At 41.5% G+C, this 16,340-nt stretch overlaps 1 protein-coding gene across 1 annotated transcript in view; it reads right to left on the reverse strand.

The window, feature by feature from the left end:
• Positions 1 to 1,331: 1,331 nt before the first annotated feature.
• Positions 1,332 to 16,340, reverse strand: part of tnfrsf21 (tumor necrosis factor receptor superfamily, member 21) — a 47,871-nt gene continuing 32,862 nt past the window's right edge. The window contains exons 4-6 of the mRNA XM_079571810.1: positions 15,647 to 15,912; positions 5,059 to 5,359; positions 1,332 to 2,392 (exon numbers count right to left, since the gene is read on the reverse strand). Of these exons, the coding sequence (XP_079427936.1) occupies positions 2,163 to 2,392; positions 5,059 to 5,359; positions 15,647 to 15,912 (797 nt within the window). The 3' untranslated portion in view covers positions 1,332 to 2,162. The remainder of the gene's footprint in view (positions 2,393 to 5,058; positions 5,360 to 15,646; positions 15,913 to 16,340) is intronic.

A 16,340-nucleotide genomic window follows, 5' to 3' on the forward strand; every position in this document is an offset into this window, starting at 1 on the left:
AATCGGACGTGGAGCTCTGAAGTGATGGGACAACACTTCGTCAACGCTACATTTGTCAGCGAGTGTGCGTATTGAGACGATTTCATTAGAAACCGCCTCAGCGAGAAAAGCAAGAAGGCATAGACCAGTTTGAAGGGTTTGGGGTTGTAAGAGAGAGGGCAAGGATAGCAAGTATATTCACAGATCGTGTCGTCGATTATCTACTATCAGGAGATATCATGGAGATCATTATGTTCAATCAAACTTGTTTAACTGGTGCTAACCCGGAGTTAGCCTTGCCCGTTAGATTCTTCCACTAATTCCATTAGTGTGTATTGGGCCTCGGGGTCGGAGCAGGGAAAGCTGCAGGTGTGGTTTTCTGGCCAGAGACACCAGGGGGAGACCCTTCATCCCCCTCATCCCATTACCACTTGTATTACCCCCTGAGGGACTACGGAAAGTATTTATTACTTAGTTCTTCTTTGAGTACTTATGTGATAATATTAAAAAATATTTTTGGTTCAATTGCTTACTGATGTGTTACTTCAAAACATAACAGACATTTGAGTCAAGTGATTTGGGTGTAACCAGTGTTAATTTCGTCGACTAAAATATTTAGTCCTAATTTGACTTATTGGACTAAAACTAACTTAAAAGTTTTTCATGAGAGTAAAACTATGACTAAAATGTCCAGATATTTGAGTCGACTTAAATAAGACTAAATAAAAATGAAAAGGAGAGACTAAAATCATCCAAACTTCTATTGAGCGTCTGAAAGAGCCTCAGATCATGTAAATTCTCTGCCAAAGGATCAGCTCTGAGCTTTGTTCATGTGGAGCAGCTCCATGAAGCAGAGGAACAACATTAAATATGATTATAATGAATATTATCAATGCAAAGTTGACTAAATTAGTCTTAAATTTAGTCAACTGAATTGACATGCAATTTTTGTCGACTAAAACTAGACTAAAATTGAAGATATTTTGTCGACTAAAACTAGACTAAAATTGAATTACATTTTTGTCAAAAGACTAAGACTAAAACTAAATTAAAATATGTTGTCAAAATTAACACTGGGTGTAACAGAAAAAAAGTACTGGGAGAAAGAGGTTTTTTTTTGTCAGCTTCATAGAGAAATAAAATACAGAAGACACTTCAGAATCCTCATAGGGATTAGATTAGATTAGATTAGATTAGAGAGATAGTAGATAGTCCTGTTTGCAAGAAGCGTTATAATTTGATGGGAAGTTGAGGAGGCTCTGTGAAGTATTATCTCAGACAACCCTATATTGACATGACATGAGTGATGGCACAAAGGAAAAACTAGTTTGAACACCTGTTGTTCTGTTGACCGGCACTTGACCCACAATGACCTACATTTCGAAATAGGTCACAAAAAAATAAAAAAAACAGAAAAAAACGTTTTAAAAAGGCAAAAAAGTGGTTTCTTATACCACAGATAGAAAGAAAACATTGTCTGCATATATTTATTTCATGAATCTACTGGCTATCTCTTGCGATCCAATACAACCCCATTGTGACAGAACAGAACTAAGAGCGCTGTATCAAACCAGAAGATTTAATTCAAGACAAAGCCACGTCAGAGGTGGCGTTTCAGAGGTATTGCTTTGCCTTGAGAGTGGCACCAAGGCCAGTGCTGCCATCTGCTGGCCTAATGCAGTAAAACAGAAACAACAACGCAGAAAAGGTGTTCCGTCAAGTTTAGGCACATAACATAATATTAAGTTCACACTACACTTACGCGGTAGTGATTCTCTAATAATTATTAATCGTCCATTAATGACTCCACTAAACAGTGCTGTCCATAAATATAGCTTATACTGTATTTAAATGGAGTAGCAGACGTTTTAAAAATCCCCGTTTAGCATGAGGCCATCACCTGGAGAATATAGAAAGTGCTTTTGTATGTTTTAAACAAAGATAATATGAAGCTAAAGGGATCAAAATCGCAGCCATGTCCTCATTCAAGGTTGACATACCACCTAAAATAACAGAAGCTGTTTCCTGCAGAAAGCTTTGTGCACCGATGGCATAAAGGTTTTGGGGTGCAGGAAAAAGGGGAGTGTTGAGGTGTCTGAAGCAGGTATTGAGAGGGTCTGGACTGAGTCTGCGACAGGTCTTGAGCAGGACTGGATTGAATCTGGACCGTGTCTGAATGGGGTCTAGAGCAGGTCTGGCAGGTGGCTGTAGACCGAGTCCAGCAAGGTCTGACTGGCCTCCTGGCTCTTGACTCCCGCGATCTCGAACAGGCGGTCGAGTTTGTCCTCCGCGCTGGGGATCTGCTCGAGGGCGTGCAGCTCCTCCGGGTTCAGGATGTGCAGCATGTCGTCGAAGACGGGCTGCAGGTCGCAGGGGTCCAGGCGCACCTGACGCAGCACCGTGTCCTTTTTCTCTGCCAAAAACAAAAGCCCGGATATTTAATGAAGAATAAGCCTGATGTCACAGCAGAGAAAGTCATACGAAAATGCCCAAGTCAAGACTAGAATGAGAATACAGTTAAAAGTCATACATCATTTACATTATTCTAAAACTAGGCTGCATAGACTTTTCCCTTCGATTTCATCATTGTGTGACAAATGTAAAGCAAGTGATGGTACGCTAGGACTTTTATTTTTTTTCTGTCCCACTTTTAAAAACTTTTGGTCACAAATTTTTAGTTTGTATAGTACCATATACAAGCAAACGATTACACCTAGCATTTTAATAGTGATACTCGGTTGTTCAGATCAAACTTTGTTATATTCTAAGCACTGCAAAAAGTATTTAACTAGATCAGTATAAACATCTCAATTTGAGTACAATAATCCAAATTTTAGTTGTTTTGACTAGTTAAGAAGTTCTTGGGCATTTGTCCTAGATTATTTCACTTGTTCTGAGATGTTTCTGACTCGTTTCGATGCATTTCGTTCTTATTTCAGGTCATTTTCTTTGCCAATTGGGTAAGAAAATTGGTCTTATCTCATTGGCAATTTTACTTTCTTATTTCAAGCGAGATTTACCCTAGAACTGGTCTGAAATGTCCTCAAACAAGCAAAGTAAACTTGGTCCGATCAGGAAAAGTGTCTAAATGAGTGAAAACCGCTCAAAACAAGAAACATTTCCTCAATTCAGGTCATTTAAGCCAATGCTTCATATTCACTTTTTGTAGTGTAAGTCCCTACAACAAGCTGTGAGGGTCATGTTAAAGGAGTGGAAGGCCACCACGCCACCTCGTTATTACATATGGTTGAATGATGTGATGTCTTGTCTGTACTTCGAGGAGATTCGATATAATTTGTCTGGCAAACATGATAAACTTACAAAAATATGGGGATCCTTTATTGAACATATCAAACAGAGGAGGACTCAACCTGCGCACTCAAAGAACTGACGGACAGTTGCTTTTACTCTATAAGTATTTCATCTAGTGGTGTGGATTGATAAGAAATATTTGCTGTACGGCACTGGCAGTGTTTGTGTTTTATATCTACAGGCAAAACTCAATTTTTTCAGTTTTCAGGTTTTGGGCCAAATTGGTCTCTGAACATACAAGCTTTCACCCGGAAACAGAAAATATGCCTAATTTTCACAATAACATGTTCAAATATTGCGGTGATTCAATGGTTACCCATAAACTTATATGGGAGAACAAAATTTCAAGGGCCTTTTTCTCAAAACACATTTTTCTGTCATTGTGGCGACACTATGTCCACATCAGTAGGACTTATAGACTTCAAATTTTCCAGCCTTGGACTGAACAATATTTGGAAGATTTTTTCAGAGGGATTTTTTATTATCTAATCCCTTAAGCCCCATTTATTGAGTTTTGAATGTCAAAAAATGAGGCGAAAATTACATTTTTACTAATTTTTCCACTAAAAAACAGCTTATTTTAAAACTAAACAAGAAATCCTAAATCCCCTCTGAAAAAATCTTGGCAACTCATTCATCAATAAAATGAAACCATACATTTGAATGTAGCTCTATCCATTATTCAGATTTTGTCGCTGAAAAGATTTGGGGCATTTTTAGGCATAAAACACCTTGTTCTTATATGAAAAGATAAAATGACAGAAAACTTGCAAAGTATTTTTTTCTCACATTTATGCCAGTGATCGACAGCAAAAGTTTCAAATTGATATCTGTAAATATACATTTTTTCCCTATTCACCTGCAGCGTCTCGCCTTATGAAAAATTGAATTAAAAAAAAAGTTTAAAAAAATAATAATAATAAAACAAACAAAAAAAACTAGAATGACAATGAAGGGATAGATAAGAAAAAAAAAAAGACAAGACTGAAAATTCAAGTTGCTAAGTATACAGCTGAGATATATAACATGATGTTTGAATTATGCAATTTACGCAATGTCCACTGGATGGCAGACTGAACACATGGCCGGGGTTTTATGAAGTCGGAGCTTTCTTTATCTATCAATAGGACTTTTATTGTGTGTGTTTTCGAAATGCAGCAACGCCCTTTTTCCAAGACATATTTCTCTCAAGGCAGACACATAATTACACTTGAAACCTAATCCTTTCTGGAAACGTCACCATGTGTGTGTATGTACAGGTCAGCCAAGAATTAGTCTGTTATTTTCAACAACACTGGTGCCATTGTGAGACACTGTTTTAAATGGTTGTGGAAAACACTACCTTATCTTATCAGTATCTTACTAACCACATTTTACTTCTGAACTTGGAATAGGTGGAAAAAATAAATAGTGATAAAAATACTGAGGTTTTGAAATGTGTACTTTAAAGCCACACTGCAGAACATACTAAGCAAAGTTATGTCACAAGGTAAACTGTTGTAAAGCTCAAAACAACATATCAACATATAGCAAAGAGGACCAAACCCCTTTTATATTCTGTATGGCCACCTGTAGATGAGCTGGTGATGTTCCTCTTCCAGCAAAGGTACAAGTCAGGCTTGAGGCGTCGACTTTAAAAGTGTTTTCACCAACAAATACACCCGATATGTATGCTAAATACTGTGCTTTAAACACATTGAATCCACAATCTTGGTGATGTGACAGTAACTGCAGGAGTGAATGTGTCCTAAAGAAAAGTGTTCTCACCTTTGGTAATGAAGGAGCCGTTCCTGCTGAGGGCGGAGTCTTTGCTGGAGGTGGAGTCACAGCGCAGCAGCGGCTCCGATTCGTCGGGGAAGAAGCCCTTGGCGCGGTCTATGGGCGACGGCTCCACGCCCACGCCGCTGGCCCCGCCCACACTGGCCCCACCAGAGCTGCCTCCGCCCACGCTGCACCCGCCCACGCTGCTGCTGCTGCCCCCCACGCTGCCCGCAGTCCCCAGCGGTCTGTGGACGGGACTGAGGCTCTGGCTGCCGCTGGCGGAGGGCATCAGCTGGTTCAGGTCAAACTGTGGACAAACAGAAACGAGGAGTTAGAAAGTTGCGGAGCAGCCACAATTATATTCAACGATGATGTAAACAATAATAATATTTGGAATTAAAGGTATAGCGGAGGATGTTCTATTTCCGGGTGGATCATCAAGACGATTGGTCCTCCTAATTGTCACTCATTCTGGTGATATGCCTACGTAAGGCCGTCGTGAGTGCTCGCCCCTTGTTAATTTCTGCACACTTTCAGGCCTATGTGAGTTACGCTGTTAGCCATTCATTGCTGCTCACAGAACGCACCGAGTCGTTTGAAAATGGCAGAGGGTCGCAAGAGAAAAAGTGTCTTCGAAGTGTATGAGAAGAAGAGAAAGGCTTCAGAAGAGAGAAACAAGACCAGAGTGTTTTTGGGAGATTCTTCCTCCTCGGAGGCAGGTAGAGCGTTGCGCACCATAAAGATGCTCCATTTATGAAACAAGGTGATGCTGGACAAGGGTTTTGGGAACGTTACAGTTGGATTTCTCTAGATATTCAAGCAGAAAAGGTTTGTGTGGCTGGACAGACCAAGCTTCTCATCTGAAAATTCTGTTAATGTAATCATATATTTTACTAAAATATATAAAAAGTGGAGAGGGCGGTTCTTTCCTAAAATTCGGGAAAATCCTCCTGTATACCTTTAAACACTCATTTTCCGAGTAACGTTAGACATATGTATTCTATGGCTACACAAAAGTGGTATCAGATTAGGTGTAGTACTTTCAACTGACACATGAGGGAAGCACAGACAATGAAATGCTGCATAGTTTATGATCATTTTTTGAATGTTAAATCTTTAAATAGACAAACCAATCAACTAAATATGAATTCATGATCAGTTCAGTTGGAACAATTTTTATTTCCCAGACGTATAGAAAAACACATGTCACAAAAATAATCACAAAATGTTGAATAATAAATAATAAATAAGATTGTTACAAATATATTATCAATAAGAAGATAGTAAGGCTTCATTTATGTTTCCTTCACTCTCTTCTCCCTGGTTTACATGTTAGTCATATGCGGTGCCTGCGCTCACTCCTCCCCAGTGTCCGGTGCTGAAGCTGTGGCTGAACCAGTATCAACTGGTTGGGGGATGAGCTCATGAGAGCGGCTCGTGTTTTCCTCGGTAGGAGAACAGCAGGCCCAGGTCACAGCGCCACAGGTCACTACAAACAATAGGCTGCATTCAAGCTCAAGGCTTTGATGATGTACACATTACATTGAAAGCCGGGGGCAGATATCCATAATTCATGTTGTTGATGATTGGGGTGCACAACCTCAGTAACACCCTAACATCGCTTTGAATCAAATCATCTAGTGTTTACATCTTGTTCATATAAAAATGCATCTTGATAGATAATGGTCCCCCTTCAAATCATTTAAACTGCAGTTTGTGATGGATCAACTTAAAGCAGAACTATGTAACTCATGCCCCTAGAGGCCATAAGCGCCACTGCATGTAAAACATTTTTTTTTTACTTATTAATTGTCCGTGAGAGTACAATACTATGGTGACAGAAAAGACTAAGGGAGAGAGGGATATTGTACATTGTGCCACAACTCAAAGACACAATGGAGATACATTTTTTTTTACACTCTAATTGACCTCTAACCCCCGCCTTTACCAAGTGCTTTACCCAAATCTAAAAGCTTCTCGACTGGAGAGCAACAGTGTAACGCCTCATTAAAAGAACACTCATTATATTGTCGTGTTGTTGCAGTTTTGTCACTTTTTTTGCCAACTTGTTTTTGTCACTTTTGTGTCACTTTCTTGTTGCTTTTTTCATCCTCATTTTTGTTGCTCTTTTGATGCTTTTGACAAGATGCTTTTAGATTTGGATAAAGCCAAATTAGAGCAAATGGGGTTAAGAGGTGAAGGTGGTGCTCGCCCGCAGTTAGCTTTGTCCGTTAGCCTGTTAGCTTCTTCTTCATGATTATATAAGTGTGCATTGCGCCTCCGATCCGGAGACAGGGAAGTTGCAATGGTGGGTTTCTGGACAGACACACCAGGGCGAGATGAAAGACCCCCCAATCATCCCATTAACACTTGTATTGCCTTCAGAGGGACTACGAAAAGATTTATTAAGGTAAACAAGTTACTTAGCTCTGTCTCAGCCTTACATTACACTGCTCTATCTGTAACATTACTTTCCCTTATATAAACACAGACACACTGCACCACTGTGTACACAAACGGGCTCTGTCACTCACTCTGGACATGTGATCGGCACACCTCCTCTCTCGCTGCAGCACGAGCAACAGTTTAGAGGCACTTAGGGGGAAATGACCAATAATTTGATCAAATGGAATCAAGTTGTATTTATACTTCCAGTTTTCAATCATCCACATAAAAGAAGCACGACAGACTGTAAGAGACCAGAAAACAAGTCATCCAATATATGACATCTTCACTCTACATATAGATGAGATTGAAACATACCAAGAGTTTTCATTATGTAGGATTAAGTACCGTAAATGCTCAAATATAGGCCGGGGCCTTTATTTACTCGAGGGCATCTAGGACCAGGCCTTTATTGGAACCAGGCCACAATTAGAGACAGGCCTTTATTTCTATTTGAGCAAAACGGACGACCAGGAAAATGAAGAAAAACGAGATTTGTGTCCATTTGCACCTAAAATATTAGGTTCATTTATTAATTAACATTTCAAACACTCTCCCAGCGGCCGGAACATTGACGCCTTTTATTTTGTCGGGACAACAGGAAGTGTTTCGTTGCTGTTAGCGGAGCTTTGACATCAATGTCACTGCAGGTTTCTGTGTCGTTTTTACCGCGGACCGGATTATTTGTTGTTATCTTGTGTAAAAGGCGAGTTTAGACGGAGCGTTTGTGTTTGTGATCGATCATGAGACTGACCCGAGAGAAGACGAGACGCTCGCGCTAATGGGAGGAGTTATTTTGAGGCGTGGGACTGACCTGCACACGGAGCAGCCGGACGTGCTTTGAAGACGCGATGGAGACTTTATTAAAACCCTGGAGGGTCACACAACTCTCCCCCTGTTTCCAAATATCGTCACAGGAGGTTTGAAAAGTGGCTAAATCTGTGTCAAAGTTACGCTCCTCCGCAGCGTCTCCATCGGCCCGGGTTCCCGTTTGTTACTTCCGTCACGTGAGTTTTCATTTACACCAGTATGAGACAAATTCCTAACATGGGGAATATTTCTACCGCTATCGTTTCTAATAAAAGCTCCGGCCTGTTTTAGAGACCGGCTTTAATTTGCCTCCGCCAGCAGCGAACCCGGCCACTGTCAGAGACCCAGCCTCTGTCGGAGACCCGGCCTCTGTCGGAGACCCGGCCACTGTTAGAGACCCGGCCACTGTTAGAGACCCGGCCGCTAATGGAATACAGGCCAGTATTAGAGAATTTACGGTATCTGCCCCTCTATGACATTTGATGCTATCAAACAGCTGAATAAGTTCATCATCCTGGAAACTTCTTCTTCTTCTTCTTTTTTTCCAGATCCAGCCACGTTCTCTTACTTCAGAAAGACTTTGCTTGAGGACCACAAGAGACTGGGGGTGGACCACTTTGATTAATAAGGTGAAACCGCTGCAGCCAAGTCTCTCACAACCGGAATTACCCTTAAACTCAAAGCCATTACGCGAGTCTAAAAGAAGAACAAAGTTTATGATGGCATTCTCTCATCACATCGTACCACGGTGACATTTAGTGGGCTTTAGGGAAGGTTATAAATGCCCAAATATACTGCACACTAATCTCTGTCATCTCCATTTTCAACAGATCTGAAATGCTTCTGGGAAATCGTCGTTGTTTCCCCCCCAAAAAAAATCTCCTGGATGTGGTTAGATCTCTTTTATTACAGTGTGGACTAATGGGGTCGGAGTCATATACACCCATTTAGACTGAAATTACTGATGGTGGATGGAGGAGGTTTGTGGCTGAGGTTGGATGGATGATAAAGGTTTGGTGTATTTGGGCTAGACTAAAAGGCACAATAATTGCCGGTTTTCATAAACTGCTAGATCACTCCAACAACAAAAAATAATTGATTTGCAATGACATCATGGGCCACACACATAGGTGGTAAACAAACTTTCTGATTGAAGTCTGCATGTGGTCCCAACATGACACAATGATCTCAACTGCAAATTAACTTAAGTGTCCCCATAAGGACATTTCTCCTCTTTATTTGACCTAATCTTCTGTGCCACTGCCTGGGGGCAAACTGTCGGGAGCAGGGGATCGCCGTACCACAGATCCTGAGCCGGTTTGGACCAGACTGCGAAGGAACCACCTACTGCGACTGTCCAGCCCTGCATCTAAGTGGCCATTGCCCACAGTGTAACATTGTTAAATAGGTTCTGGGGTCGGCATATGTACATGAACCCATAAACATCATTTAGGGGTTTACGTGCATATAATATCAGATCCTTAATGCAAAAATTGTACTATTTAAAGGGGGGGTATTATGCAAAATCGACTTTTTCAAGCTTTCCATCATGTTATTCTGTCATTCCCTCATTAAAAACGTGCCTGAAGTGTTGCCTTGGCACATTCACGTATTTTTGAGTAATCTGTAAAAACTCTGATGGCGGCCATTTTAGGGATAGGTTTGCCTGAGTCCTCCTAGGAACGCCCCCACCTCCTGGAGACGCCTCCGAGCTTTCGTCACCAGCCGAGTAACCAACCACTGCTCCTCAGCAGAACCCCCTCCCCACTGATGCCACAGACAGCGTGTGGAGGGGGCGTGTCGGAAAGGCTCAGAGGTTCTTAAAGAGACAGAGGCCTATTTCAAGACATTCGATACAGCCATTTTGAGAGAGCAACAAGGCAGCTATTCTAATTTACTGCATTTACAGACCAACTGAAGGTTTGGTCATCATTGTATTGTGATATAGACTGGTGCTATGTGATTGAAAAAAGCATAATACCCCCCCTTTAACATTTGATTTATCATTAGGTGGAGCAGTGAATTTGCATAATCTAAGCCTATCGTTTTGTTTTTTTTCAATAGGTTTTCCATTCGGCTTCTGCATTTGAACCTTATTACTCGGAAACCCACAGTAAAACGCACCAATTTACCAAGATTACCATTCTGACCTATTGATTGCTGCATGTGTTTTCAGCACTTTGCCAAATGAACACCGACTTAGAGTGAAAACATCAACATCCCCATCTGACTTCATCCAGCTACTGCCTAGAAGCATTAAAGGTCTCATGAAATGCCCACCAAAAATACCATTCATTTTGCTTATAGACTTCCCAAAGTCTACAACATGTATGTATATGTTTGTTAGTGTCTTGTTTTGTTTTTACCCTGCTTTGTTCAATCATAGATGAGACATTGTTTTATTATGATGTCTCTTCTATGATTGTTATGTCACATCTTTTCAGTTTTTTCTCTTTTATTTTGTGACTACCGGCCATTATCAATATTTGTTTACAAAAGAAAAATACCAAATACTTGAAAACAAAATCATTTTCTTGTCATTAAAATTGTGTGTTTTATAATCCTGATAGATAGTAGCACATTGAGTTTCATTTATCACTGTCAGATGTCTGGTTTTGGCCCCACCCTTCAGATGGGGCGAGCTGGAGCTTCAGCCCTGATTGCTTCATTAGCTCCGCACAGAAGGCTCATAATGAAACAATGAAAAAGTTCCTTGCAGATACATTTTATTTCATCTAACATTTTCATTCTAGGAGTAGGGATTACACGCCTGTCATTCTATATGGCTCGACACAGCTTATATAACGTCATCACTTTTATGCAACTTTTCATGGTGGACGAAAAGACCTTGAGATTCTAATCCTGTTTTGCCTGTGTTTTTATATCTGGTCCTTTAATGTTGATGTTTTTCTCTGATGTTTTTCCGGAACACACTTTGCTCTGCCAAGTGTTGTTGTAAAGGGCTCTAGAAATAAACTTTGATTGATTTAAGGCTTATTTATTTGGCCTTATTTAACTAGGACAGTCCCACTGAGATTAAGAAACTCATTTTCAGAGGGGCACCTATTGCACATATAGCCTTATTCTCACCTGAGTTTCAGTCTTAAAGCAGTACTAAGTAACTCATGCCCCTTGAGGCCATAAGCGCCACTGCATGTTGCGTTTTTTTCCGCATTAATTGTCCGTTAGAGTCAATTCTACGCTGACAGAAAAGACCGAGGAAGAGAGGGATATTGTACATTCAATTACACAATGGAGATGTTTTTTTTTTCACTCAAACTTGGCTGTACATACTGACTAAGTGGTGCTAGCCCACAGTTAGCTTTGCGTTAGCCTGCAAGCTTCTTCTTCGTGATTCTATTAGTGTGTATTGCCAGGGGCGGACTGGCCATATGTCCATTCTGGAAGAGCACAGAAGGGCCACTGGCTCTCGGGCCACCGGTCTGGCCTCTCCATTTTCTCCTCTTATCCCTTGCCTTAATCGAGCTTTACCTAAATCTAAAAGCTTAAAAGAAAAGAATCAAAATAGCGACGAAAAAGAGGATGAAAACGGAACAAAAATGTGCCAGAAAAGCAAGAAAAAAGTGACAAAAAAACGTGGCAAAAACATGACAAAAAGAGACGAAAACACAACAAAAAAGTGACGAAAAAGCAACGAAAAACATGACAAAAATGTGGCGACAACGTGACAAAAAGTTTTGTAGGTCTTAGCTTTCAAATCAGGCATTACACTGTTGCTCTTCGGGTCGAGAAGCTTTTAGATTTGGGTAAAGCTGAACTGGAGAAAATGCACTCGGTTAAGGGTGTCCAGGGCCGTTTTTTAGTCCCAGTCCGCCCCTGTGTGTTGCGCCTCCGACCCGCTGCAGGAACGTTGCAACTGTGGTTTCTGGCCAGAGACACCAGGGGGAGATAAAAGACCCCCCCAATCATCTCATTAACACTTGTATTACCCCCAGAGCGACTACGAAAAGGATTTATTAAGGTAAACAAGTTACTTAGTACAGCTGTAATGACCCCCACTCTCACCTGATCACAGCTCTTTACCTTTCACTGTGGTGGCGGTGCTGGTAAAGCCTCTTCTACAGTTGTTGTTTAGTTTCTCCAACGTAACGCACTCCTCTTCTTTGCGACGAAGAGAAGCTCTGTTCATGGCTGGGGCGTTTATCTTCAGGGTGCACGAATGCGTGTCTCAATATTGGAGAAACCGAACAACAACCGCAGAAGAGGCTTTACCAACGGCGCAGAGAAAGCTCCCGGCGGCCCTCCAGTCGAAAGAAAGTGACAGACGCATCCATCAATCTGGTGCAAGATAATAATAGCTCCATCAAAGCGATGACAGGCCTCCGCTCATCTGGGACGCACTGTTTGTAACTACGTCAGATGCTGATGTTATTAAACACACGAACAAGAGAGAGGAAAAGCTCAGAAACCCCAGTGGGAGAAAAGTGAAACCTTGATAATAAAAAATAGTGCTCAAGACAGAGCGAAATAGTGCTTAAGACAGAGCGAAATAGTGCTTAAGACAGAGCGAAATAGTGCTTAAGACAGAGCGAAATAGTGCTCAAGACAGAGCGAAATAGTGCTTAAGACAGAGTGAAATAGTGCTTAAGACAGAGCGAAATAGTGCTTAAGACAGAGTGAAATAGTGCTTAAGACAGAGCGAAATAGTGCTCAAGACAGAGCGAAATAGTGCTTAAGACAGAGTGAAATAGTGCTTAAGACAGAGCGAAATAGTGCTCAAGACAGAGCGAGTCCAAACAAGACTTAAAAATAGTGCTCAAGACAGAGCGAGTCCAAACAAGACTTAAAAATAGTGCTCAAGACAGCGAAATAGTGCTTAAGACAGAGCGAAATAGTGCTTAAGACAGAGCGAAATAGTGCTTAAGACAGAGTGAAATAGTGCTCAAGACAGAGTGAAATAGTGCTTAAGACAGAGCGAGCCACAGCAAGACTTGAAAATAGTGCTCAAGACAGAGCGAAATAGTGCTCAAGACAGAGTGAAATAGTGCTCAAGACAGAGCAAGTCAAAACAAGACTTAAAAATAGTGCTCAAAACAGGGCGAGTCCAAACAAGACTTAAAAATGCATATAAGTGGAAGTATTTTATCTACACTCTTGCCTCTTACTGTAATTGATTAATTCTATGTTGATGTTTTTATTGATTGTATTTGTTTTCTTATATTTATGCAGCTGTGAAACACTTTGAATTGCCTTGTGTATGAATTGTGCTCTACAAATAAACTTGCCTTGCCTTGCCTTGATGAGAACCACATTGAAGGAGCTTGATAGGCGACTGCTGCGAACAGATTACACTCAACAACCCAACAAAAATGAGGTACTCCAGCTTATATAAGGGAATATGAAAACCAGTGACTTTAGCTCATATGCGCAAGGGCACACAGATTGTTCCCTATCTGATGTAATTTGATGGAACGGAAACAAACCAACAGCGATAACAGCAACAAAGATAAGCAGATTATTAAGACGTGACGAAAGCCTTAATTAAGAGGCCGGCCGCTCGGACACACAGGCTTGAATAACGAACCGTTCGGTACGCAGGACAAACCCAGGCCTGTGCAGTCGTGACCTTGAACTGCGCGGCGAAGGTCAAAGGAGTGGATTAAACCGCGTTACATCACGAGTGGCGAGGAGCGGACTGCGATGAAAGAGACACTGTGTCCAAAATGTGCCGGCGCCCTCTGAACGTACAGTCCCGCTGCACTCAGGAGGGCCCCATTAGTCCAACATGTGAGCTGTTTGCTGAATACGATCCGGTGAAAGCCCTTTCGACACGTGTGCGAGGAGGAGCAGGGGAAGGAGAAGCCGGACAGAAAGAGACTGAAAGACTGTGATTTGTTTTTCCTAAGCGTCTCAGCCCCATCAGCAGTCTGTCAAGCTAGACACAAAGCATACTAATTTTGCCACACACAAAAAAAGAAAGTCTCCTCCCTTCCTCTTTCATCCGACAGTTTGAGCCTCGTATGCAGGAAATTAAAACAACGAATTGGAGCATCTGGAAAAGCGCTACGTAAGATGAATCATTGTTCTTACCTGACAAAGGTTATTGACTAAAACCCGCAGATATATGGAGAGTCGTGATGGTGTGCAAATCATCAACAGAAAAGATCAGGTGGAACATTTGTGCTCTGTTCGGCTGAAATTGAAAGTTTCTTTGGACATACAGGCAAACAAATTCAGCAAATCCGACCTTGGCTTTTTGTCGGATTTCATCAAGCCGGTTGTTTCCAATTTGGGTGTAAGAGTGGATCCTGAACACAAATTTGAGAAACAAATCAACACAGTCGTCAAGCCACAAAATTGAAGTCCATTTTATCAAGGCAGCATTTTGAGACTGTAATACATGCCTTTGTGACGACCAGGTTGGATTACTGTAAAGGCCTTTATGCTGGTAAATCTCTCCTAAAAACGCACCTTTTTTCTCTGGGGTTTAACGCAAATTGATGTTGCCTGCTGTTGTTGTTGTACTTTTTTCCTCATATTTTTTACTGTAAATATTTGTATCTGTTTCTGTGTGCGGCACTTTGGCCAACTGTACAGCAGTGTTCATTTTGACAACATATTTTAATTTAGTTTAAGTCTTAGTCTTTTGACGAAAATGTAATGTAATTTTAGTCAAGATTTAGTCGAAAAAATAGCTTCAATTTTAGTCTAGTTTTAGTCGACTAAATTTAAGACTAATTTAGTCGACTTTGCATTTATAATATTCATTATAATCATATTTAATCTTGTTCCTCTGCTTCATGGAGCTGCTCCACATGAACAAAGCTCAGAGCTGATCCTTTGGCAGAGAATTTACATGATCTGAGGCTCTTTCAGACGGTCAATAGAAGTTTGGATGATTTTAGTCTCTCCCTTTCATTTTTATTTAGTCTTATTTTAGTCGACAAAAATATCTGGACATTTTAGTCATAGTTTTAGTCTCATGAAAAACTTTAAATTTAGTTTTAGTCCAATTTTAGTCGTCCAAAATATCACTTTGACTAAAATTAAGACTAAATATTATAGTCGACGAAATTAACACTGCTGTACAGTTTTTCAAGTGCTTTATAAATAAAGTTGGTATGGTAAGTCAAATGCAACCAAATAAATGGTAAAATGGTCTCAACTTACGTAGCGCTTTTCTACCTTCATCAGGCCCAAAGCGCTTTACAGCAAGGAACCTGGAGGCAAGGTAGGTGAAGTGTCCTGCCCAAGGTCAGGAGCTGGGATTCAAACCCCCAAACTCCCGATCGCGAGACGACCCGCTCTACCAACTGTCGCCCCCATAGCGGATCGCAACCAAATTTCTAGACTAACGATTCCATTTGAAGGCGTTTACCTGCGGGTTGTCCTCCATGACGCAGCGCACCTTCTCCACCACGTCGATGCGCCGGTGCCGGTGCAGAGCGTTGATGAGCTTGGCCAGGTTGGCGTCGCCGTCCCGTATGGTCCAGTGCTGCAGCGCCGCGTAGGCTCTCTCCGGGTCCGAGCAGTACCCGTTGGAGAAGGCGGCCACCTCGCGCTCTGTCGCGTTCGCCAGCGACTGGTACAGGTCGATCCACTGCGAGCCCACGTGAGCCGCCACCAGCTTCAGGATGTCCACTCCTGGGGGGCAGAAGAGAGGAGTGAGTTTCGTTTTGTCACACTGGCAGCTGAATTTGAAGCTAATTCTTCTTCTCGTCCTCTTGTGAATGTGTTACTTAGTTGTGGATAATATTGCACTCAAAAGTTCTCAAGTATCACGCGGCCTTTAGCCCATTTGTTATGGTCATGGCTGGCTAAAGTTTCGGCACCCTCCACTTCTCATATGCACGATCGCAAAATAAAATAGAAGATACTGCAGTCTGCCCCAACTTTAGGACAATCAGGGCTGCAGATGAGACTTCTTCTTCCAGCTCCAGACCATTTCATTTATCAACTTGTTTTTCCCCCAGTTCTGTTTGTGTCACCTCTTGTGCTGGTGCAATCAATCACAGACCCCGTTGACCAGATGAAGCATTCGGATAAAACCAGATCTTCACTTACCCTTGGAG

This window comes from Gobius niger (genome assembly GCF_951799975.1).
Source record: "Gobius niger genome assembly, chromosome: 15".
NCBI lineage: Eukaryota > Metazoa > Chordata > Actinopteri > Gobiiformes > Gobiidae > Gobius > Gobius niger.